The sequence below is a fragment of the Ptychodera flava genome, chromosome 15, assembly GCF_041260155.1.
Source record: "Ptychodera flava strain L36383 chromosome 15, AS_Pfla_20210202, whole genome shotgun sequence".
NCBI lineage: Eukaryota > Metazoa > Hemichordata > Enteropneusta > Ptychoderidae > Ptychodera > Ptychodera flava.
Genome location: NC_091942.1, coordinates 30,970,116 through 30,995,150, shown reverse-complemented (window position 1 = coordinate 30,995,150; position 25,035 = coordinate 30,970,116). Strand labels below are relative to the sequence as shown.

Below are 25,035 nucleotides of genomic sequence, written 5' to 3'. Positions count from 1 at the left end.
GGCTGTTTTCCATTATGTTAATCACCAAATATCCAGACTCTAACAATTTTCCGAACAGCAACTTACAAAAAGATACCTCTTAATATATTACCGTCATGACCGTGACCAAATCAGCCGTTGATTTAAGGTGTAGTTGTACTAATTTACCCTGTACGTCACAGAACTAAAAAGGTATTTTTCAGAAGTTGCCATTTGTAACTGTCACACTGAAATACCACCAAACGCCTTGAATGATAGAGAGGGGGTGGGGGGAGGGAGTGGCGTTTTCATCCATAGTGTCCCCTTATTAACACCATGACCAATAACAATTCATTTTTTTGAAGTTCAAAATCACCAGTTAGAAGGAAATACATGGACCAGCTTCACTCAATTAGTGAAATTTAGGTCATTAATGCTTCATGTAATTAGCTGTAAAGTAGTCATTGAGCGGTTAATGTGTACTTTGTAAAAAGCTTCCAGACTGACAAGTTAAGATTTATGATTTCATTTCACTTATTGAGGAAAGTTCTTATACTAATGGATATAGGGGAGTTCTTAAACATTAATATATCTTTCCTAATGTCTGAAAGATAAATTTTAAAATTTTAAACTTCATAATATCAGTCATAAATCTTGTATATGCAGGATAATGTAACATTAAAAATCTTTAGTCTCTATTATGTTCTGTACTGCTCAAGTAACGTCATATTAATACATGCTAATTGAACAAGCATAAAGTATTCATCTTGATCAAGCTGACTGAGTCGTATACAGTATTTATTTCAGTAAGATTGATACTTTGAAAACGCGTCAAAGAAAGTGAATTGTTGTATGAAAATAGAACTTGAAAAATGGAATTATAAAGATGGACCATGAAATTTTTGTGGCATGGAAAAAACAAATATACCAAAAGCCTGACAGTTTGCCATGAAATTGCAAGTGTTCATGGGAAATAAAACTTCAGAATCATTATCTCTGGTCTACAAACTGAAAAATAAATGGAAGTTTTTCATCATTCCATTGGTTTTTAGCTACTATAGACTATAGTCTATAGAAGCTATTGTGATGGGTATCCGTCCGGCGTCCTTTGTCAGTCTGTATGTATGTATGTATGTATGTATGTATGTATGTATGTATGTATGTATGTATGTCCGTTTGTGAGGCGTCCGTCCACTCAAATATCTTGAGAACCGCAGTACTTACTGATTTGATATTTGTTGTGTAGATGAAAAATATGATTTTGAGAAACTATTTTTTTTAATTTTTTGATATTGTTGAAAATAGGCAAATTAATGCCAAAAAAGGTGTTTTTGGTAAAAAATCTTCTTCTTCATAACCGCTGGTCAGACAGCTTTGTTATTTGGTATACAGGTCCCTAGGGGTAACCAAACTTAGACTTGTTCAAATTGTGATGAAATATGCAAATCTGTATTTTTAAGGAATTTTTTTGTCATTTTTGGTCAAAATTTGACTTACATTTTATGTAATTCTTGTACTGTATAAACCCTATCAATTCACCCAGAAAAAAATAATTAATATGATTTTAAATAATTGAATTAATTAGGAAATCATCAAAGCCAAAATAATTTTAGTGTAGAATTATCAGAAAGTTCAACTTTTTTTGACAGTTCATAGTGAAATGCTTACCATCTTGGAGGATAAAACATGTAAAGGCAACTTTCCTGAATCCCAACTTTGACATATTCTGAACCGTCATTTATTGTGCCCTGTATGTTATCTAAAAGAAATTGCTCAAAATAGTCGATAGAGATAGAGATAGAGAAAGTTCTAATTTCCATTTATGGTTGACTTGGTAAGGATAAAATAAAATTACTTTTTGAGGAAAAAAATATAAGAGTGGTCAAAGTGATAGGGTTTTTATGGTAAAGCTGGGCTGTATAAGATTCCTCATGTGCTATTTATAGCAATTATGCAATCTGTGTAAACAGTGCAATGAAAGTGTAACATGATTCCTTATAATGCTTTTGATGACCTTGAACTTCTTAAGTTTCAAACCTTTGTCTCTTCAGTGTGCTTTCTCTGAGTATGTACAGTCTCAACTTATTAAACAGAACTCACAATGTTAATCAAAGATATCCACCTTCTTCATCAATACATGTGTCACAAAAGGTTATTCTCTACATAACTCAACAGAGCTCTGTCAACTGTTGAGTTGCTTGTTCTTTCAAAACCGCTGGTCAGACAGCTTTAATATTTAGTTACTTGTCCGTAGGATGACCTTAGTGAGATAATTTCATACAGTAAGGAAATACTTAATTTTGTATCCATGTCTATAGTAGCTTCAGGGACTTTGGCCCTATGTTTTTTTAATCTGTTCACCCCAATACCCTGTAAACAGGTCCACAATCACCACTGATAACAATGGGTTTGGGCCAAACCATGGTGGTGAAAGGGTAAGAGAAACAGCGTGCTTTCAGAAGACATTCACCTGTCTCACTCAAAACAATGAGGGGAAAATGGGGGCCCAGTTTCATATCTTGAATCAATAGATGACATAACCTAGCAATACAGTGCGTCAGTACATTATCACCAAATTAAAGTTGTCTGTCAATTTATGATATACCATAGTATTGTAAAGTTGGTAGATCAACCTTGTGGAATATCAAGTAAATTTTATCACAAATTTGACGGTGATATGCATGCAGTTTCCTCAACAAAACATTTTAAATATACCAGCATGTGTCTCACTGTACATTTATATCAGTGTGTATATACATATGTAGGCAAGTGAATATACTGTTTACAATATACATATATTAATATACACAGGTATAGCTTAATTATGTAATTTTATATACTAAACACACACAGTTAATTTATTGGTAGTTTGTTGTGTGCTTCTGTATTTAGCTTTAAATTCACATTTTCCAACAATTCATGTAGTCTACATTGCACTACAGTCACTGAATATACTGAACAGTGCATCAGCAAAGGCACCATGCGTTACTTGCCTAACTATATTGTGTCAATCCATTATCTGAATTTCATGCATGGCCTATTCCAACTGAAAAGAGATTCTGAATATTGTCTAGAAATTCATGTATTGCATGTTTGTTTGTGGTCATTTGAAATGAATGAATCAGCGTGCAAGGTCTTGCCTCGCATTGAAAATGAGGCAGTCTGAGAAACAGTCCTTGAGACGAATAAATACGTCATTACTGTCTTGTGTTGGCAATCTACCAGGTTTCTTATCTGGAGAAATCAACAAGCATATGCTAATGGCAAAATCACATGTGATTTACGGACGTGTTTGCCTCTTAAAATATACCAAGCCATACGGTATTTCTAGTAAGATTTTTTTACCAGTATAGTTTGGGGAAATGAAACTGCCGGATAAATTTTATGAATGGTTTATCGCAATTTTACATATTGTAATATTTATATCAGGTGTAATTTTGTTAATAGGAAATTTTAATATCCCTGAAACTGAAATTCCCATATCTTATTCATGTTGCAATATTTTGTAGTGGTATCTGCATAAACCTATTTTGTATTCCAAGTCTCTGTGATATTGATGTGGAGCTAAGAATATTGTCTGCAAAGTTATCCTAAGAAAGATTCTATAAAAAGTTCATTGCAGACAGGCCTTCAATTACATAAACCAATGCCTTGGCAATTTATTTAACTCAAAACAGACGTCATCAGCCATTAGCAATATGGAACTGATCGTCAAATTTTATCTCAGCCCCAGCCAATCACTCTGAGTGCCTGTACTGGGTACATGGTTGCAATTCTAAACGGCTGTCTACCCATATGATCTGATGTGCACAGGACTACGTCACTTGAATTGAAATGCAGTGGATGTCAGCTTTTCCTCGGATTTTAAGAGCTTGGTGCTTAGCACTGGGAATGTAATGGTCTTTTGACACCTCAGCGCTGACCAAAGTAATCTGTGAGATGAAATTTTAATGAGTTTCAACATGAAGAGAGCAAATATTGGAAACCACCATAGTAATCATAGGCCTTCCCTTTGTTGCTATGGTCTTGTTGATGTTTATACATATTTGTTACATTTTAAAAACTGTGTTAACTCCACCCACAAGTCACGATATTGTTGTGTTGTTTGGTTCTACAATTCTTTAAATATCTACTCTGTAGTTTTGTTAAGTACTTGCCATTTGGAACATTTAGATAAGAGCCTGTAAAGTGGCAACATCTGATATCAAAGAAAGGCAAGAGTTGAGAACAGTGTACCCATGCTAAGATATAGAGCAATTCAACACTATCCTAGGGGTGTCTTTGTATGTATTCTTGATGAAAGGTACCCCCAGACAAGCATTGATTAATACTATGACTGGTCCAGTGTTCTTCAGTTATGCTGACTTTACCAATGCAGAAAGAACTCTTTGTGCCTCTTCTCTCTGTACAGTCAAACTTTGGGCTGACTTGCAACGATTTGTAAGCTGTTATCCAATTGGTTGGCAGAATCTTACCGTTATAATCGAATAATACAAATAAACTTCCTAAGTTGCTGTGAATAGTGACAATCGACCAATCAGAGATAACCTTGCAAACACGCTGCAAGTCAGCTGCAAACTTTACAGTGTTGCAATCAACATTTAATGGTTTTATAGCTCACCTTATCGATAAATTGATTTATTAATTGATCAAGCAGCTTATTAGCTTTTATTTGGCTGCAGAGATTTTTTGTCACTTACTTCATCAAATGATGAATTCAACATCAGATGATGACCTTGTTCAGTGAATGTATTACTGAAAAATCATCAGGTTGGTCAAGTTACATGCAAAAGTGTGGCTCTCAATTTGCAAATCTGTATGTGTATCCTTGTTGATAGTGTGGATACCAGGTCAAATTTTGTTTGCCCAGTTTCTATTCCATAATCACACATAATTTATAATTTGAAATTGAAAAATCCAATATTTTAAGAAATAACCATAACCATAACCAAACAAAAAGACAAGATCTATTTTTACCAGTAATCACTCATGACTGTTCAGGATTGCAGTTGGTGATAACATAAGTCATTGAACTTGTTCAATGATGAAGAAATCAATATACAAGCATTTCTACTTATGCTATTTGGTCAATAAGCATTGCATTGGGAATTGCAGTCTATCTTATTACTGTTTAACAATATGAACAAACCACGGCTGCCTTCTATAATAGTAACTCAGTTCAAATAGATGTAAGCCCACTGAAGATTTCTTACAAGTATTTTCTTCAGTTGTCTTCCTCAGACTTACTTCAAGTCATCCATGTTGAATGGTGGGTTCAGCTTCAACATGTCCAATAAGTTGTTTATGTTTGCATTATGTGATATTTTATTTGTGTTTACACTGTAGGGCTTCCATAGATACTCCACAGACAGATACTGGCATGTGCCACACTTTGAGAAGATGTTGTATGACCAGGCACAGTTGGCTGTCAGCTATGCAAATGCATACCAGGTGAGGAAGAGTTTGAAATCATACAAAAAATTGGGAATTTCAAATGTGTGATTGTCTACTGAACAAAAGTCAGTGAAGACAAGTTGATAGAGGTATTCTTCTGATATCTGATGGCTAGCTGGCAGGGTACGCTTACCCATTCCGGACACCCGGTACCACCACTATTTCGTGGTTCAAGATGACCACATTGCCTTTGTCATCTTCGATATGTTCCTTGGACCTGGCAAATTTCATAGTTACCTTGAATGATAATGATTATTGGACCTGATTTGATGTCTATTAACACCACATTGCAAAACAATCCATAAGAAAATACATGTCAATTAAAATTTGGCATAGGTAAAGATAAGTTGACGCATACCTTTGGGTACCAACAAAAAGGAGTTTTCCTTGGGCCTCATGCTGTTTACTATAACCCCTCTTACCATTATGACTCCCTAGGTTACAGGTAATTAATGCAAAATGCTCTCTCCATTTATCCTCGCTCTTGCCAAACGTGTCTTGTAAATCAATTTAAAACCAAAAGTAATGAGGAAAGCCAAGTAAAATATCTAAATTTTTCTCCTTCACTTGGTGTACAGCTTTACAATGTACAATGTTAAAAAGGAAAAGAGAAAAAAGTTAAAAACTTTTGAAATTTATTTACTGAAAACAAAGAAGCAAACGTTAAGGCTGACAATTAATTTTAAACTGCTGTTATCTTCTTATATATGCTGTCATGCGTGTCAAGTTGTTCCTGTTGCTATGTGTTACCAAGGTTCCCCTTATACAGTGGCACATCATTTCAAGCTGTAGTGTTTACATCAATTTCGTCTTGGTACAAAAGGAATGATAGACTCTTTTATCACATTACTTCAATTAATACAATAGAAAGGCCAAAATGTATTTTGCTTCTTGTCCTTGTTGATGTTTTTCCTCCTATTTTTGTTCATCCGGACTTTACATGGAATTGAGAAAAACAAGAATGGAACAAAGATTGTTATTTTCTAGGTTCAAATTTGTGGAGAAAAGCTCTAGTGCATTTATTTTAAATTAGATTTTGTCATCACATTGAGATTGTCTGTATTTTTTAACCTGAATCTGTACATCATGATTTTGGACAGTAGTATTCTCTGTTGATAGTAACTCATCTCTGTTGATAGTAACTTGTCTATTTGCATACTGTATCAATATTCATGAATAAATTTGCATAAATGAATAAATATGTTTAGCAAAAAAGAGCAGTAGGTATGAAGTTATGCAAACTCCCTAAAGACAAATAGTGTGAAAGACATTTTTGAAAAGTATTTCTCTGTGGCTGGTTAGAATCCTCAATATATAGTGCATATACTGCAATAGCTTTATTCTTGGTTAAGAATAATCATTTTTCTTCAAAATCAATGGCTGATGCGTCAAGCTTCATATTCTGATGTATATGTTCAGATATTGCCACATATTACCGCTGAAAATTTATGGCCCTGAAAATGAAAGATTGAAACCAAATTTCCCAAGATATGCTTTCGGTCTGCAATTTTATAGCTTTGCAGACTCTAAAAGTGTGTCAAAACTCATAAATCAAACGGCTCCCTTGAAAAACATAATTGATGCTTTCTCCCCGTTTGGCGATTTCAAGAAATTCTATTTCCTTCCAAGATTATGATCATTGAAAAGTCTCAAAGTTGGGACAGTGAAAAAAAAGTGCCAGACAGCATGCTTGTAGAATTTCATCAAGGTTGCCAGTGTCTCATAATAGGCTTGACATTTTCAAAATGAGAACATTCACGGTTGTTGTCTGCTTTTCTTTCCAGATTACAAAAGATGATAGCCTTGGTGACATCGCTAGAGAAATCCTGACATACGTCAGCCGAGATCTGAGTGATAAGGTGAGTGGATTTCCTGGAGGAGATTAGCCGACTGGAAATGTCAAAAAATGTTCTTGAAAGGAGATGCCTAATGAGTGCAATTCCTGTTTAGTGTGAGCGATTTGTCGGTTAGAATTCCAAACTTCTCTGTCTAAAATTATTAAATGATAAGGAATATCACTTCTCACTCACATTGTTCAATTCTGTAGTGTGGTGCAGCTCACCAAACAAACTTACTACTTCCATGTATTCCTAGCCTTATCCGTATCCTTCTTTCCAGTATGTTATTTATTAACATTTCATAATTACACATTAACCATTATTTCATTTATCATCAAAAGAAGGACATGCCTCATGCACGTCTCAGTTTCCACTTGCATTGGTATCATTCAGTTGTAAATGAATTGATTGTTTTCAAGGTGGCAGCTGAAAAGAAAATAAGACCCGCAGATTACTCAGTTTTCCTGCTGACGTAGAACAGTAACTCAGAGAATTGATAGCATAAGAAATAAAAAATTGGACTTACCTTTGGAAATTACTTCTCCTTCCACTTAAATGTTACTCTTCTAGATGTATCAGGAAAATTGCATTTTGTACCACTTTAGGAAAATCTCATCACGGAGACACAGGAAATTTGACTTGTATTTGGAAACAAGCGACCTAGCGGCCGATATAGCTCCGCTGTGTTTATGTAGAGAATAACTATTTTTGACACATGTTGATGAAGAAGGTGGAAATCTTTGATAGCTCAATGCAGTGGCCAGAAAAAAGTGGCTAAAATAGCTGCAAAAATACACAATTGAAGATTTCATCATACTTTGAATATATCACATCGGATCATCCCTAAGAACATGTCAACCAAAGCTATCTGTTGAGTAGTTTTTTGAGAATAAAATTTTCTGGCCAAAAATGGCAACAATTGCCCCCAAAAATAAAAATTGCCAATTTCATCATAATTTCAAAAGATCAAATTTAGTTCATCTATAGAAACCTGTATACCAAATTTCAAAGCTGTTAGACCAGTACTTTTTTAGAAACATGTTTTGACCAAAAATGGCTAAAATTGCTCAAATAATTCAAAATTGCAGATTTCATCATAATTTCAATAAATATCATTTAGTTCATCTATAGAAACGTGTATTCCAAGCTATGAGTAGTTTTTGAAATCACATTTTTTGACCAAAAATGGCTAAAATTGCCCCAAAAATACAAAATTACAGATTTCATCACAAATTCAATATATATTACTTAGTTCATCTGTAGAAACCTGTATACCAAATTTCAAAGCTATCAGACCTGTACTTTTTTAGAAACTCATTTTTTGACCAAAAATGGCAAAAATTGCCCAAAATTACAAAATTGCAGATTTCATCATAATTTCAATAAATATCATTAAGGTGATCTGTAGGAACGTGTATACAAAATTGCAAAGCTATCAGATGAGTAGTTTTGGAAATACACATTTTTTGACCAAAAATGGCAAAAATTGCCCAAAATTACAAAATTGCAGATTTCATCATAATTTCAATAAATATCATTAAGGTGATCTGTAGGAACGTGTATACAAAATTGCAAAGCTATCAGATGAGTAGTTTTGGAAATACACATTTTTTGACCAAAAATGGCAAAAATTACCCCAAAATACAAAATTTCAGATTTCATAAGAAATTCAATATATATTACTTAGTTCATCTATAGAAACCTGTATACCGAATTTCAAAACTATCATACCAGTACTTTTTGAGAAATATATTTTTTGACGAAAAATGGCAAAAATTGCCTTAAAAATGCAAATTTGCATATTTCTGCACAATTTGAACAAATCTTAAATAGATCATCCCTAAGGACATATGTACCAAATATCAAAGCTATCTGACTGGTTGTTTTGAAGAAGATTTTTTAAGATTTTTTTACCAAAAATGACAAAAATTGCCTTAAAAATACAAACTTATGCAAATTTCACCATAATTTGAACAAACCTGACAAAGGACACCCTAGGGAACTGCATACCAAATTTTAAAGCAATCAGACCAGCAGTTTCAGAGAAGAAGATTTTTTTTACCAAAAACACCAAAACATGCCCAAAAAATACAAATATGCAAATTTCACCACGATTCGAATAAACTTAAGTGAGGTCACCCCAAGTTAAGCATATAAAATTGCAAAGCAATTGGACTTGCAGTTTCAGAGGAGAAGGCAATTGTTGATGGACGACAACGGACAACGACGACGATGACGACGGACGACGACGGAAAATCAACCTATTTGATAAGCTCCGCGTCGCTGACAGCGGAGCTAATAACTCCAATTTCAGTCAGGAAAAGTAGAATTTGTACCATTTTGAATGCAAAAAAGTTTTGCTGTTCCTCATTTTAAGCGCAGTGTTTGCATTTTCAAAGGTTTATAGTGAGGATAAGCAATGACCAGATGTTGTGTAGTTAATATGCAAATTGGGTATGGAACTATTTCCAAGCGAAATCTTCTGCAACTAAGATATTTATTTCTTAGAAGTGACTCAAGAATATCTAGAATCACATTAGCGTAAGACATTATGATCTGAATACTAAGTCAACAGATGACAACGGATGTTTTGGCCAACCTGCCAGAAACCAGAAACATATAATAATGTTAGGTTGTTGCTGGTTTGTCAATCTTCCATATTTGTGCCCTTTGACCCCATCAGAGTGGCGGTTTCTACAGTGCTGAGGATGCCGACTCATTTCCTACTACAGACTCTGAACGGAAGAAAGAGGGCGCCTTCTGTGTGTGGACGGGAGCTGAAATTGACAAGTTGCTGTCAGACACTGTACCTGGCCATGACTCTGTGAAATTGTCACAGGTGTTTAACAGACATTATGGCATCAGCCAAGGTGGAAATGTCACCTTTGAACATGTAAGTATGTTACTGTATGACAAATATCCAATTAATTGTTCACTTTATGTGGAAGAGGTAATAACTCTTGTTTTAAAATCTCATTGATTTTCAGCCCTTTTAAAATTCATCAAAAGCTCAAATTTGCCAACTATATCTGTACCATAGAATGATTTTCACAGACATTAACATTTGAAAATTCATGGAAAGCTTTTCATATGAATTGAATTTTCCATACAACCTGTTTACCAACACCCGTCTAATTCCAGGTTCAAAATATTACATAGACTTTCCATGCTTGAGCAAGATGCATGTGATTCTTTGGTTCAGGTACAACCAACTTTTTGTACACTTCCTAGTGACCTTCATTATACAGTTTGAAAACTTCCATTTTCACCTCTATGATAATAATGGCAGATTTATCCTCTTTCTACCAGGCTCCATAGACAAAACATAGAAATGAATACAACTTGGGGAATGGGGATTAACCAAGTGAAAAACTTTCAGCATGCAATATACGTACTGGAGGAAAGTGTACTTTTGTACCAGTTGTATAGCTTCATGTTTGTATAAAAATACTTCTGATCATTTTTAAGCAAATTAAACCTTATCATCAAAGTTCTCAAATAATAAGTACAAAATAATAATGTCAAGGTTTAATTGTTACTGAAGTTTGTGGACTTGATGGCAAATAGTTTTGAATTTGAAAACTTAATTACAAATGCGAGCTTTCAAAGTTTATCCTACCCTCTAAAATTCAACCCTTCTTTTCTGTAATATGAATTCTGCCATGAGAAATAAAAAGATGAAAAAAAATGGCAAAGGTTACTCTATGTTTAGAATGAAATTTTTGAAAAAATGAAATTGACAGAATGATTTTTTTATCGCTTTGCAGGACATACATGGAGAGCTAAAGAATCAGAATGTAATGATAATACGTGGTAGTATTGAGAATACAGCCAAGGATGTAGGGCTCAGTGTTGATGTCACAAAGGATACATTGGCAAAGTGCAGAGAGATCTTGTTCTCTGAAAGACTAAAGAGACCAAAACCTCACAGAGATGAAAAAATGATCTCAGCATGGAATGGTAATCTAAATACTCATCAATACTGAATATTTCCAGATCATCACTGTTTTATGTTTGTATCTCTGTCATGTGTTGCTATTAAGCCAAGTCAGTTTAAACCAGTAAAGCATATCATGTCCTATATTCTGTATCTTAACAGATTTGACCCTTTGAAGACTGTTTAAACATGCATAAATATGATTTTCACAGGCTTACCATGCTAGGACTTTAGAAATGGTGATTTTTACAGACTTGACCTAATACTGATAGTTTTTGTCACAGTGGGCATGTCACAGTGATTGGCTGGCTACCAAGAAAGAGCAATGACTAAAACAATTTGTCATTATTAAATTCATCAAAGTCCCATTAAGAGAGAAATAAGTCCTACTGTATGCAAGTAAAGCTGATCAAGCTGGTTTATAAAATGTTAACAAACTGTTTTGCCTGTAATTCATTTTTTGCACAGGTCTGATGATGTCAGGCTTTGCCAAGGTGGGACAAGTGACAGGAGAGAGTGAGTACACGGAAAGAGCTGTAAAAGCTGCCAACTTTATCAAGGAGCATCTGTATGATGAGAAAACTGGACAAATGTTGAGAATTTGCTACGCTGGAGAACCTGGCACTGTCATCCAAAGGTAAATAATAAACACAAACGTGTTAGGTATCTCTTTCCATAACATTTCAGTGATACATTCCACATTTTGCTTCTCAGTGTTCCATTGTCTTAGAAAGGGATCCAGTGTTTTCACATGGAATGATCTCATCTCTCATATACCGTAAGTACACAAGGCACAAGTGACAATTAGTGGTCACTAACTAGACTTGGTTCAAGTCTGTGATTTGTGATGTTTGAGTGGAGTGAACGTAATGATTTGTCTTTTGCTTTCATGTGAAACGTGCGCTCAGGGATGTAGAAAATAGCCGGCAGCCGGCAAAAACAACCGGCTGTCAGCAAAATTTTGCCGGCTGTGAAAATTATTTGTAGATGTAAAATCGATGTCATTTCTGCTGCAGTGTAAAAAAGCCAAAATCTTCTCACAAATCTTTAAAAATAAATGTAACTGCAACGAGAAACAGCAGCTTTTTGTATTTGTGTGTCCGAAAAATCAATCGTAATCGAGTACGAGGATGTATACATATTTACGTGCGTGCGTTCACACGGAAATGGCCACTCGCGTTAAATTCAGTCCGCTACGGGATCAGGTATTAGTCGAGTACTAAGTTTACAAAATCATAGAGTTTCATGTCTTTTCAGACTCCCAAAAATTCCTAGTCAAACGAAATCGAATCGTAAACAAGAGTACCCTGAAACAATCTACATGCATAAACGGTCGGTACCCCGGGATCGGTACGCGGTAACGTACTTGTGCTTGTCGGAATGCAGTGCACAGGTCATGCAGGTCGCAGTTGACCTCGCTGGGTTTTTTTGGTACGTCATTGTCGGCATGTGTTCGGCTAGCTTTCGGAGTGACTCGGTACAGTCACGCAGTTGTATTTGCATGACAAGCCTATGTCAACTTTGCGGAGATTGCACGCAGAATGTAAATGTTCGGGCGATAAACAGCGAAGTATCAAGAAATTCTTCAGTGGTTTCTCTGATAAACAGGCCAAACAAACTCTCGGTGAAAAATCTGCCGAGGAACCTGCCGGCACTTTAGCAGAGTGTCACTGTCAGTGCAAGTCCTACATGTACTCCGGAAATCGCAACCAAAACAACCAAGTCGAGTTCCCAAGCGGCCGTGCAATGCCACCGTGTTCCAGTATTTAATATCGAAACAATTGAATGCGAACCGCGTTCAAGTGAAACTGTTGAAACAACCAAAGTTTTGCTACTAGTGATGTCAATTCATCAGGTCGTGAATCAAACAACAATGTACAGTACGTGTTATCTCAGAGTGACGGTGAGAAAGAAATCCTAGCTGTGTTTAGCAATGTATTCGATGGCAACGGTGAGCGAAAAATCGGACTTCATTATTTCTATAGTATGTGCAGCAAAGGCTGCTGTTCTTCGATTCCGACGTACGACAAATATGGGGACAATTCTACAAGTAAATTTAAAGTTTCTCACGCGTGGCTATGGAACAGAAAATTGAGCTTTGACGAAGTTACCGATTTATGGTGGCCAGTGTACATCGAAAAAACGAGACTATACAAATAATAAATGTTACATGTTTAGAAATAAAAGTACCTGAAGAGAGATCACCTGACTGTCCCTACCTTGTTACATCGTACATGATGTAAAAGTGTGCAAGATTTGACCAAAAATTCATAAATGGGTTCAGGAGAGCCATTCTGGAGACTTCAAAATCAAAAAAGTCCGCACCGTGGGAGGGGGGAGACACCCCCCTCCACACCCACCCCCAACGACCGCTTCGTGGTCGCATTACGGACATTGCCGGCTGTCAACCATAATTTTCCTGCTGTGACAAAAATTTTCTACATCCCTGGCGCTTGACTTTAAGTGGACACGATGAGAGGGGTGAATGCTATACAGGGAGTTTCACCCGGAATCACAGATTTGGCTTTCTTGCAGGGTTTGCGTTGCTATAAATCATTCATGAGATGACGTTTTTTTTTTTTTATTATTTATTATTCATAAGATGACATCACTGAATTTTACATATTGGGAGGAGTTACCTATTGACCCCAATAAAACTCACTCGTATGTCAGTGATTTTCCGCTGCCGGTTGGTGGGGAGACGAACACATTTTTTCCCTCAATGTAATTCTCAACAACCTTTCTTTGGTAATCTCGCATGATTAGCGACGGTCGACCGATCAGTTGTAAAACACGGTCGATGTACGAACTTGGCGCCATTATTTGCCCAGCGCTCAACGTACTCAATGTCTTCTAGTGGCTTTGCATTACTATTACGTGTGGTTCGATACACAGCGGCCGCCGCGTAGTATGCATACCACGCGGCGGCCGCTATGTATCGAACCACTCATAACTGTGCTTTGCACAACATGGAGATGACAACAAAGTTTTCAATATATGCAGAGGTTTATTAGCATGCGTTCTCCTTATTTGCCAGAATAATGGCTGGAGCTGCCAATCATTTTGTATTTGCTTGACGTCACTGTGTACACAGTCCGTCTGGTAGCCGGTACTTTGCAAGAAGTCGCTGAATCCAGCAGAAACTAAATCACTATACTGCGCTGACTTAAAGATAATGCATTCAATGGCTGGGAAAACCTGGCCTGGGCTGCCAAATTCCGAATAGGTTTGTCCGAAATAGGAGAGACACAAGAGAAACTATTATAAATGATTTTATTTTTTAAAAATTCACCAACTTGAACCAAGTCTAGTCACTAACTTGTAGATATGAACTCACAGGGTTTTACATGGGTCATCAAGCCATTTACTCTCCCAGTGTTTCCAGTGGTAAACATGACACTCTATCTATATCTTCAAATCTTCTGTCTTAAATATCGCTAAGATGTTCTCTTGCTTCCAACTCAAAGCTTTGCCTGTAAATGATACATACTGTGCAATGCTAACACACAGGGGAATTAAACTTTTTAGTGTTGAGCAGTTTCAAATGATGTGGCTACCCATGAGTTGTAAACTGTGTGTCAATGAAATAGTACCACCATATCTGTGTATTTTATGGGCATGAGTCATTCTGTTTCTTTGTTTTAGTTTATTACCGGAGATTTCTATTATTATATTATATGGGAAATGTTTCTAATTGAATCACTATTCAGTCATCAAACACCGGAGTCATGTGGTTTGAAGAAATACTGGTAGAGTGTAACATTAAGGGCGATCAAATGACTCGTTACGTTATCACAATTGCAAACAATAGAACCACGTGTTCTGTGATACATGCACCCACTGAATGCAACTATGCCCACTAGCTGTGAAAATAAAATCTAGGATTTAATAGCAGCTACTGTTCTTACAGATTATTATGTGAAATGCTGATGTGTAAAGGAGTATTGGTAACAAGGACAAAACAATTGTTATGTTAATTTTAAACTGCTACTGATAAGCTTGAAGTGTTTGAATATTTGAATAATTTTTTATTATTCACATGAAAATAAACAGAGCAAAGAGCACCAGATTGTTTTAAAAACTACAGTTCTTACTTTTTGAGAATTGTGGAATTGTCACTCACGGACATTGCTTTGTGAATAGGTTGGTGACCCCCATATCTGTTATTACATACATGTGAATATTTATATCCAATATTTGGTACATATAGAAATTAAGTCGGGGAGAACTTCAGATACTTTGGTTAAAGTATTTATGAAAAAGGATGTATACATATTTAAAGTCGTACTAATGTTAATTGTCAGTGCAAACAGTAAAACATATAATTTAAATTTTTATTGGAAATTTCTGGGAATTTATCAAAACTTTCGGTCCTTGTGTGGTAGACATGTTAATTGGAGCAACACATAAATGCAGTGTGGGTATTTTTGCCGTTTTAAAAGAGAAAATATGTGCATTTACCATGGAACTAGGCAGCTCATTCATTTTGCAACATATGTTTATGTCTTAATTTAAAGAGGATATTTTAATTTTCAACAGAAAAGTAAAGAAAAATTGATGGTAGCAAACTCACTGACTCTAAAATACTGTTAGTAATAAGATTTCAACATAAATATCACCTGATATCTTTACACAGCCCCACCACACAATATCACTTTTGTCATAATAAGTATGGAAAGACAACTTTGCAAATTGGCAGCTTTTTATTTGTAACCTTTCACATTGTAGTCAAAATTCTGACGTTACAATTTAAAATCATAACATTGTACTGAGACTTTGTGAAGAACAGGGCACGGAACCAAAGTTGTAACTAGTAGAACCCAGAATTGAATGGACAGTGGTGCAAACAAAAAACATAAATGAATGTAAAGAGCATAGAAATATATGATTCCCCTACACTTTTATGCAAGCGTTTTTGTTACGTACCATTATCATGTGATTTCATTTTGAATGTTCCATGGACCCACTATAGTGTGTATCATGCCCAATTTTGAATCATCATATCCTTGAAAACCGGGAAAGGGAGTCGGTTATTCCCCTTGTGGAAGTTTTATTAGCCGCTTAATTGTGTGTAACTAAATGTATTCCATTATTTACCCAAAAGTGCTGGTATAGGGTACAGCATGAGAATCCTTTCTGATGTAGACCTCATTGTTCGTTTGCCAAAAGTAGAAGACACAAATGCTGAGGTTATATTTAGTTTGAAGATGGATGTTAAAACAACACATGGTGATTTAATTCAAATAAATGTCACAAAAGCATAAACAATGTTGAAACAACACAAGTCTAAAGATAACAAAATCAACAGATGGATGATACCATCAACGGTGTTTGAAGTATTCTGTCCTTGTTCAAGGTGAATAATTGTGGGCATCTTGGAAAAAAAAGAATGTATACCAACAGCAACAATTTTATCATTAATACAGGGTCTCATTATGGCTAGAAAGTTTTAATTCTCCCAAATAAAATCTGTGAGCAAATCATCTGGAAATATCTGAATACACAATCTCAGTTCCATGGATTTTCTGCCACTTTTCAAGTACAAACAGTTAGCCTTTTGAATGCCAAGTTTTTACAGAGCCCTGTTGTTTGATATTGTGCTGAGGAACCCGCGTACAATAGAATGAATAGTATTGTCACTGACATGTGCTCACAGCTGTTGGTAATGTGTGTGTTTCCTCATCCTCAGTGGGGCATCTTCCAAGTATCACAACAAGACAAACCACATATATACAGTGTAAAAATCAATCACAAGTGCAGTGTCAGTCATTTTTCACATGGTTTATATCATAAAACACTTCAGATCTGAATTTAGGAAAATATCAGAAAACAAGAGACCGCAATGTTTGTTCTTGATGAAAAAAACTTAAATTTCACTTAATGTTCATTTTCCTCACCCAGAGCTGCTATTTATTATCAAACCACAATCAAAATATTGAATCTGCTGTGCTTTGATTTCACAGTGACTCGCCAATACAGGGATTTTTAGATGACTATGCCTTCTTAATCCAAGGGCTGTTGGATCTGTACGAAGCATGCTTTGACGACACCTGGCTTGAGTGGGCGGCTCAGTTACAACGCAAACAGGATGAGCTGTTTTGGGATACAAATGATGCTGGTTACTTCATGGTGGCTGACGGTGATCCTTCTATCGTCATCAGAATGAAAGAAGGTAGGTCGTTATGATTCTGAAAAATAGGGGTGTATATGTGATGTATGTTCATAAATGTTTGGTCAGTTTTCTTTGCTACTGCACATCTGACGGCACATGGATTTGCCGATCCAAAAAGTACACTGTACTCGATTTACTTCCATCCACTGATGTTTGTTTTCTGTTTGGACAAGTATTACCAGCAAACCATCTGTGACGTGTAGCTTAAAAAACCAAACCTGAGGTTTGTTGGTTCAACTCTGACATTTCAGTCTGATGGTACGGTGTACTTAGACACAGAAAATATTATTGACACGTGGGAGTTGAAGTATTGTCACGACTCTCAACAAAATCTCTGACGGTCATAAGTGAAATCATTAATTTCTGAAGTGGCTTGGAAATCATATTGAACTCTTTAATACTTCCTTGCCTGAAAATCTGAGAAACACTCTTTTCACCGTAGACGGTGAAAACAATGATTTATAAAATTAATTAATTCAACCATAGTGATCTCCAAGAGTTGTCATATTTTAGAAGTTGGTACATCTCAAAGCAAAATGTGATGAGTTCCTTAAAATCCCAAGTGTAAATTAGTTTTTAGTCTCAATCTTAATAGTATGTTTGCAAATCAAGTTGTATCTTTAAGTTCATTAAGTGATCATTTTTTTGTCTTTTGAGGGTTACCCTTTCACAAAATATGAAATGCAATGTTATTCTGTGTACTGATGAATTTACATTTTCTCATAAGATATTTTATTATTTTGACATGTTGGATAGGTAGGCACAGGATACAATTATTTTTTTATGGCAGAGCAAGTTTTAGTATCATCAAAGCTGGAAGCAACCTCAGATAAGCCAAGTTTTATAGTAAGGATAATGTCAGTGCCTGAATGAGGGCGCTATACAACACACCATTGCAGCCAACTCGAGGGCGACACTGTAACTTGTCCATTGTAAATACCGCCCCCTCGAGGCAAACTGAATACCAGTGTGTTGGTACTCAGTCCAAGCATTCAGGTCACTCAAGGTGAAGGCACTTTTTTAAAGTTAGTGAATGCATGCAACTGATCCAGGCACGATCACTCTCAAATAAATACTGGCATCAGCTGATCTACTGTGCACGCTATGTTATGATGCCAAATACCAGTTGATAATAATCCTCCATCCAGATCGGCTATCGGTGCCAGCCTGTTTCCAATTACGGGGCTATACACGGAAAACTAGGTTAAAAACCCTGTGTTGGTAAATACATGGCTTCTTTAACCATGATGACATTAACTGACAGGGATGTTCAGATTATTTTCATCTTAAGGACAGGACAGGATCTATTTCTAGCTGGCATTTCTTTCATCCACTGCGAAATTTAGAGCCAAAATTACCCACATTGGGATCGCGATAAGCCGAGAAATCCATGCAGAATTATCCGAATGTGGAACATACTTGTTGCTATATTTAGATCCGAAATCACGTCATAATCCCAGGATATTCTAATTGAGGAATCAGCCTGTTCAGTGACATTTATTGAACGTGCATGGCTGGCATACTTCTCAGCTCTCAAGAACGGCAAAACTGAAATAGAGATATTTTTTAAGTATCAACACTGTCTAATGAGATGTTTAAAATGCGTGGTTGCCATCGCTAGGCATTTCCTGCATGCGTCTTGATAGAAACGGTTCAAGCATCTACCAATTTGCTTCGTTTTGATAGATTTTCAGAAAATTAATGACCTTTTTCAATGTATGATGCAATTTAATATTTAATCACTCTGTTGGTAGGCAGCTTGTTTAATCCTTTTTACCAAGTCAACACATCTGCTTCCATATTATAGATATTTCATGGATGTATGACCAGCTCTGCATTGCCCCTGGTTACAGGGAAATCTGATATTCTCTTAAGCCTTCCAAGGCTGGGTCGGATCAATATGGTTGATATTTTCTGTGCCGTTTATGATTATTTATTTATGAATGTACATGAGCAAACTCCCTACAAAATCAGAGGAAAAGATTGAAAAATGAGGGCTTGTTGCACTGGGGTCCATCTGTGGGTCTGTCTGACGGTGCCTGTCTCTGCATATGCTTGTAAACACAGTGAAAAGTCAGCTTTCATTCCAAAGCAATACATATAGTCGTTGTATATCGGATGTACACTTACACTGTGAGTATCAGCCTCAAAGTGATGTCTGCGGCATATGCAAATTACGGTGCGGACTGATCATGTGATTTGTACTCACGTGGGATGCTAACTGACGGTGCCGTCAACCCTGTGGTCAAAGGCAAATCCAGCATGCTGTGTTAGACATCATGTCTCGGGCTACAAACTTCCCTCCCATCACACTTGTAGTTCCTGTTTAGTGTGTTCGCTGATCACAAGGGAAGAATTGGCACACATGGGACAAGTGTATGAAAGTCTCATGATGAAATTTTATGAACCAAACAAATTCACCAGTAGCTGCCTATCATTATGCTTTTGTAGGGGTGCACCCAAAGAATGACTTTAAGTGCTTCAAATATACAGGTAAACCTATTGGGCAAGTGCAATAACACGGTTAGCTGCTTATGTATCAGTCAGTATGGGAAGTGCTGTTGGTACTGTATTCAGAATCCCCCTTAATAAAACGAAACCCAAAACAAATTCTCAAAGGGATGCCGTCATTTGATTTGAACAAATTGCAAGTCTCAGATCAAAATTTAATACAATTTTGGATTTAGGTATGGTTTTGAATATGAACATTGTCAGGTTATCATCAAATTCATTGCCTTAATATTCACATAAAATGCATCCCAGCAAGTTCTAAGATTTCAACTCTCAGTAGTATCGGAAATGGTGTAAATGACATCTGGGAGGGAATTTGTGCCAATTATGACGGGACTCACACAAAAATCTGGCGACTCACATATCAGTCGTACAGATGACTAGCCATCAGACAGGTGATGTCTTTTCATTTCAAAAGATACACAGCATTCACAAATGATAAATAGCATGGAACTATAAAAGCAAGCGCACACACAAAAAAAAGTGACTCAGTCATGGCCGCCAGCGAATTTATCGTGGAATTAGTTCAATTTGTCAAAGTTCTGGCATCATGGAGATTTAGAGTAGCAATTTATTTCTCTCCATATTGCTATTGATCATGAATGGTCCGTAGCAGCGTATCACGTAGGCAACAATTCTCAATGCTATAATTTTGGTGTATGACAGCTCGTGTTTGATTTACAATGTCTTGTGTGAAAGTTAGTTGATTGAATCAAAGAGGCTGCTATTTTTAATTCCATTTAGGTTCACATTTAATATTTCTCAATAGAGTATTCAGTCAATGTTTGCTCAGCTTTGTTATTTGTGGGTCAAAGTGATATTTCAGTTACACAGATGCATTTTCCTCATTCAGTGCAATTCAGATGAAAAAATAAATATTTACGGATATTTTATTATTACAAGGTTATTTAAGACAGCGTTTTCACGTATTGTTAAAAAATATCAACATCATTTTTAATTTAGTGTCTGTCGCCATCTATTTGTTTCACTAAGGTTGCTGTACTTTAGAGAAATTTGAATTTCAAATATCCTAGAAACATAGGGCAAACTGTTTCAACAATCGAGAAAACGAGCACAGTTATTGAGAAATCATAAATTCAAAATGGTATCGGAATGACGTGGGACCGGTATGGGCCCAAATTCATTTGTGTGAGACACAGAGATGTAGCCATTTCTACTGCCTGTTATGTCATTATTTGGCCAATAGAGTTATCGCATGCCAGTTGAATAAACACACAATATTGCAAAAAGCAATGTTGTCAATGCATAGTAGGTAATGACTCACTGGAAAATGGGTTGAGCCAGGGGCGTAATTGGAACATTTTCTTTCATTCAGTGTTTATTCAGTGTTAAATCTTTAAGTGAAATGCACCAAAATCAGGTCAGGAGTTTCAGAAAGCTAAAATTGACTAAAAAAGTAGGTTGGATAAATATAACTGGACTGTAAGTTCCATGTCAGTATGAGATTGGAATTATTTCACAACACGATATGATGGAAATCTCAAGTCCTGCAACTCACCTCAGTAAACTCCGACATTAAAAAAATTTATCAGATTATTACATGTTTTGAATTGATCTGATTTTTTTTGTTACTTCAAATATTGGATCAACAGAGCTTAATTTATAGAGTGTATGTGTGTCATTTGGTTGTGTTCCCAGGGGGTGAATCTGGGATTAATGTGGCCTGTGAGGTTCTATAGAGGGCGCTTTCTAAATTTCCCCTCTGATATATTCTCCACTTGCGATGGCATTTTCAAATTTTCTTAGAGTGATTAAACTGTGTGCATCAAATTTTCAAATACACTATTTGAAATTTTAAGAACCATTGCAATAGTTTTATGACATATCTTTTATGTGACCTGGATTTTAGCGTTACATACACCTCTAATATTTTGATTTACTGCACAGGAAAAAAAGGGAAATTAGTGGACGTTTTCTTTTCCAAACATACCCCAAGATTTCAACACCTTCCATTCACCCAATAAAATTTTTGCAATTGCTTCCATCATACCTTTCAATAGCTTTATACAATTACAAGTTTTAAACGGTTAGCAATTTCTTTTTTCTCGATGTATCAGCTATGACTTCATTGTCTGTAATGAGTGATAGTATCGGATGACGTACTTTGTTAACTACTGATAATAGATAAATTGTTGTCAGAGCAATTGGATTAAACATCGTGCTTTACGTAAAGAAAGTTTCTGAGATACAAGAGAAAGTTCTTCACGTAGTGAAGAATGAAAAGCACAGTGAATAACCGGCAGTGTTCATGAACTGTGCGTGTTACCTTCAGATTTTCGATTACTGTGATTTGTTCCGTGTCAGGTGTTTTCTTAACAATATATCTTTTACAGCCGATTACAGACCAGCCGCACTGCATGCATAATAATGCCAGTTTGAGTACAGTGAACACACAGTCATAAATTCCGTGACCTCTCATTTTCCGGGTCACTCCATCTCAAGCAGAATAACAGAATCCTGAGTGCCAACCATTTGGGAGTGCTTTGCATTTGCAAAGTGTTTTTCTAGACTTTTCCAGGCCAGTGTTCAGTTTTCCGACCAGTTTTCTGTACCTGCATGAAAAGACTTCATCAGACATGGCATAATGACCAACATTACTTCTGCTCTTAAGTAGCTTATCGATGTAATTCTAAAAATACAAAATATGAAAACTTTCATGCCGAGTCTTTGATTTCAAAAGGTCAAAACCATAGTAGTTCAATTCTATTTTTTCTGTCATTATAACATTTAATCATCTGCTCATCCTCTTTTTTTTCCTTTTTGGAAACATACAGAAAAGTCGATTTTATAAAATTCCTGATAATATATCCGATCATGAAATGACTCTGAAGGAAGATTTCACATTTTTCTCTGTGCCATATATATCCTCCATGTCACATAAATAGGACACTAATCTATCAAAATATGCTTGTCACAATTCTATTAACGTTTCATAAATATCTACTGCCATTGCAGAATATTATTACCCTGAACTTATACCAGCTGGAGTATTTATAGCCCCTTTGAAGGCTCTCATAAGCTGATATTTTTTTTTCTCAAAGCTGCGTGATCCCTACTTGCCATGGCAACAGCAGCTGTTCTAAGTCTTCAATCTGTGGATAGCTTTGGTGTTCACACAGTCTAGCTCTGTAAAAAACTTGACTTTTCTGAAGTTAAGATTTCAAGTATTATTCAGCCCATTTAAAAATAAGATATTTATTTTCCTAATGTGATTTTGAAGCCAAAACAGCAATTGATGTCAAAATAGTTATGTGTAGAACCTTGATTTTTCTGTGGTGGCAAAGGATATTTGTACAAAATAACCTATAGATTTGTCAACTTGCCTTACTGATAAGACAATGTTCTGTCTAGTCCCTATGATTTTGTACAGCATATATAGTGCAAGAGCTGAGGTGCATTAATACTCTCCATTTACAGTGTTAACCCTATGAGCGCCTAAGTCAAATTTTGTCACTCTTATAAAATATACCTCGGTCATTTTTTGTCAGATTTTTGCCAAAATTTTGATAAAAAACTGTGGCTGATGAAATATTGTGTACATTTGGTCCAAAATTATCAGAAAAATTACAGAAAAGTTCATAAAAATTGGTAAAATGTTGTACTAAAATTTTGGTGGGAAAAAATACAGCACTCAAGTCAAACGGTTAAAATCATTATCTCCGGATAGCCATACTTAAAAAAATGCTCATTTACACTTTACATACAGTGAATATTAATATGTCACATTTTTGATTAGAAGATTGCAGAGCAAGAGGGATTGGCGTCTAAGTTAATAAAAAGATATTGTTCTATATGACAGTGCAAAAATATAGATTCGCCATAGCACAAAAACAGAACACAAAATGCTGTGTATGAATTCAAGTTGAACCACATCCCTGGTGACTTCAACTTCCTGACGTCCTTGTCATTCATGATCCCAACACGGTAAACAATTGACCAACATGATCGATACTGACTCAAAGGTTAGTTTTCAAGATATTCCAAGATAGCTGGAAATTAATATGATTTCATGTCAATATGGTCTTCTAAGCTAGACATGCAAATTGTAGAGTGACTTATTACCTGTGTGATATTGACAGCATGGAGGCCCATTGTTTGCAGGACAATTCATTTCATCTTCATTTTCATAACAAAAGCTTGTAATCACTACTTTTATCTTTTTTTCCTCCGTTGTGATGATATTCTGGCAATATTTCAATGATATCATATCAATTTACTCAATTATCACTGGTTTCAGTTCTACACAAAGTTGAACAAGGGAGATAGTAAAAAATTCAATTACTCTCGTTTTGTCATGCAAATATTCACCAAATGTAAGCGAATACGGAGGACGAAAATCATCCAAGAAATGAGAAAATTTTGTCAACCTTGCCAATAAGTGAATATACAGAATGTATGATATTTACAAAATGTCCAGTTCACAGCCATTTGGTCTGCAGTTTCTATGGTAACATGGAAATTAAAAAAAAATAGTTCAAAAAAAATTATAGAAAGGCAGTTGCTCAGTGTAATGGACGATTATGTTCCTCTTGCTTATCAAAATTGTTTTGTCTTTAAATTTGTATCATTCAGAAAATTTACATGTATGCAAGTTTCAAATGACAACATTCCATCTTGAGCTAATTGAGAGGCTTTTTTAAAGCTCTGCATTTTTGAATGATACATCAACAAGGTTTTCGTGCAAAATTGCAGCTGAATTTCTACCTTTGACGACAGTAAGTTAACAAATTAAACAATCGAGTTGTGATGTCTGTCAGCTAAAAACACCATACAGTACTCACTCTTGAAATAGCAGCATTACGTAAAACCATAGGGTAAACAGTAGTTGCACAAAGGTCTAAAAAGATGTGAGAAAAACAGAAAATTTTATCTAAAATGTTTTAAGTACGGTAACACACAATGGAAGAGTTGTTTCTGTCTAATTTATGAGTGTCCTATCACAGAAAATGCGCCTGCATAAGCTCATAATCTACTTTTATAGCCATTTAATTTACATGTCATTTTAATTAAGTTTTTGAGCCAGATATATTATTTTTCTCCCTCATAATCCAAATTTGTTTCAAACAGTTTAGACTTAGTGAGCAAGGTCACCACAGAATTTTGTCAATGTTTCCATTGAATTCTCTTTGTGTAAATTATATCGT

The 25,035-nt window shown here is 35.7% G+C and overlaps 1 protein-coding gene across 3 annotated transcripts in view; it reads left to right on the top strand.

Annotated features, from left to right (window-relative positions):
• LOC139151860 (spermatogenesis-associated protein 20-like) overlaps positions 1-25,035 on the top strand; it is a 119,539-nt gene that overhangs the window by 23,600 nt on the left and 70,904 nt on the right. For all 3 annotated transcript variants that reach the window (XM_070724889.1, XM_070724887.1, XM_070724888.1), the window contains 6 exons: positions 5,305-5,409; positions 7,197-7,271; positions 9,934-10,143; positions 11,018-11,210; positions 11,656-11,824; positions 17,151-17,359. In XM_070724889.1, coding sequence (XP_070580990.1) covers positions 5,305-5,409; positions 7,197-7,271; positions 9,934-10,143; positions 11,018-11,210; positions 11,656-11,824; positions 17,151-17,359 — 961 coding nt within the window. The remainder of the gene's footprint in view (positions 1-5,304; positions 5,410-7,196; positions 7,272-9,933; positions 10,144-11,017; positions 11,211-11,655; positions 11,825-17,150; positions 17,360-25,035) is intronic.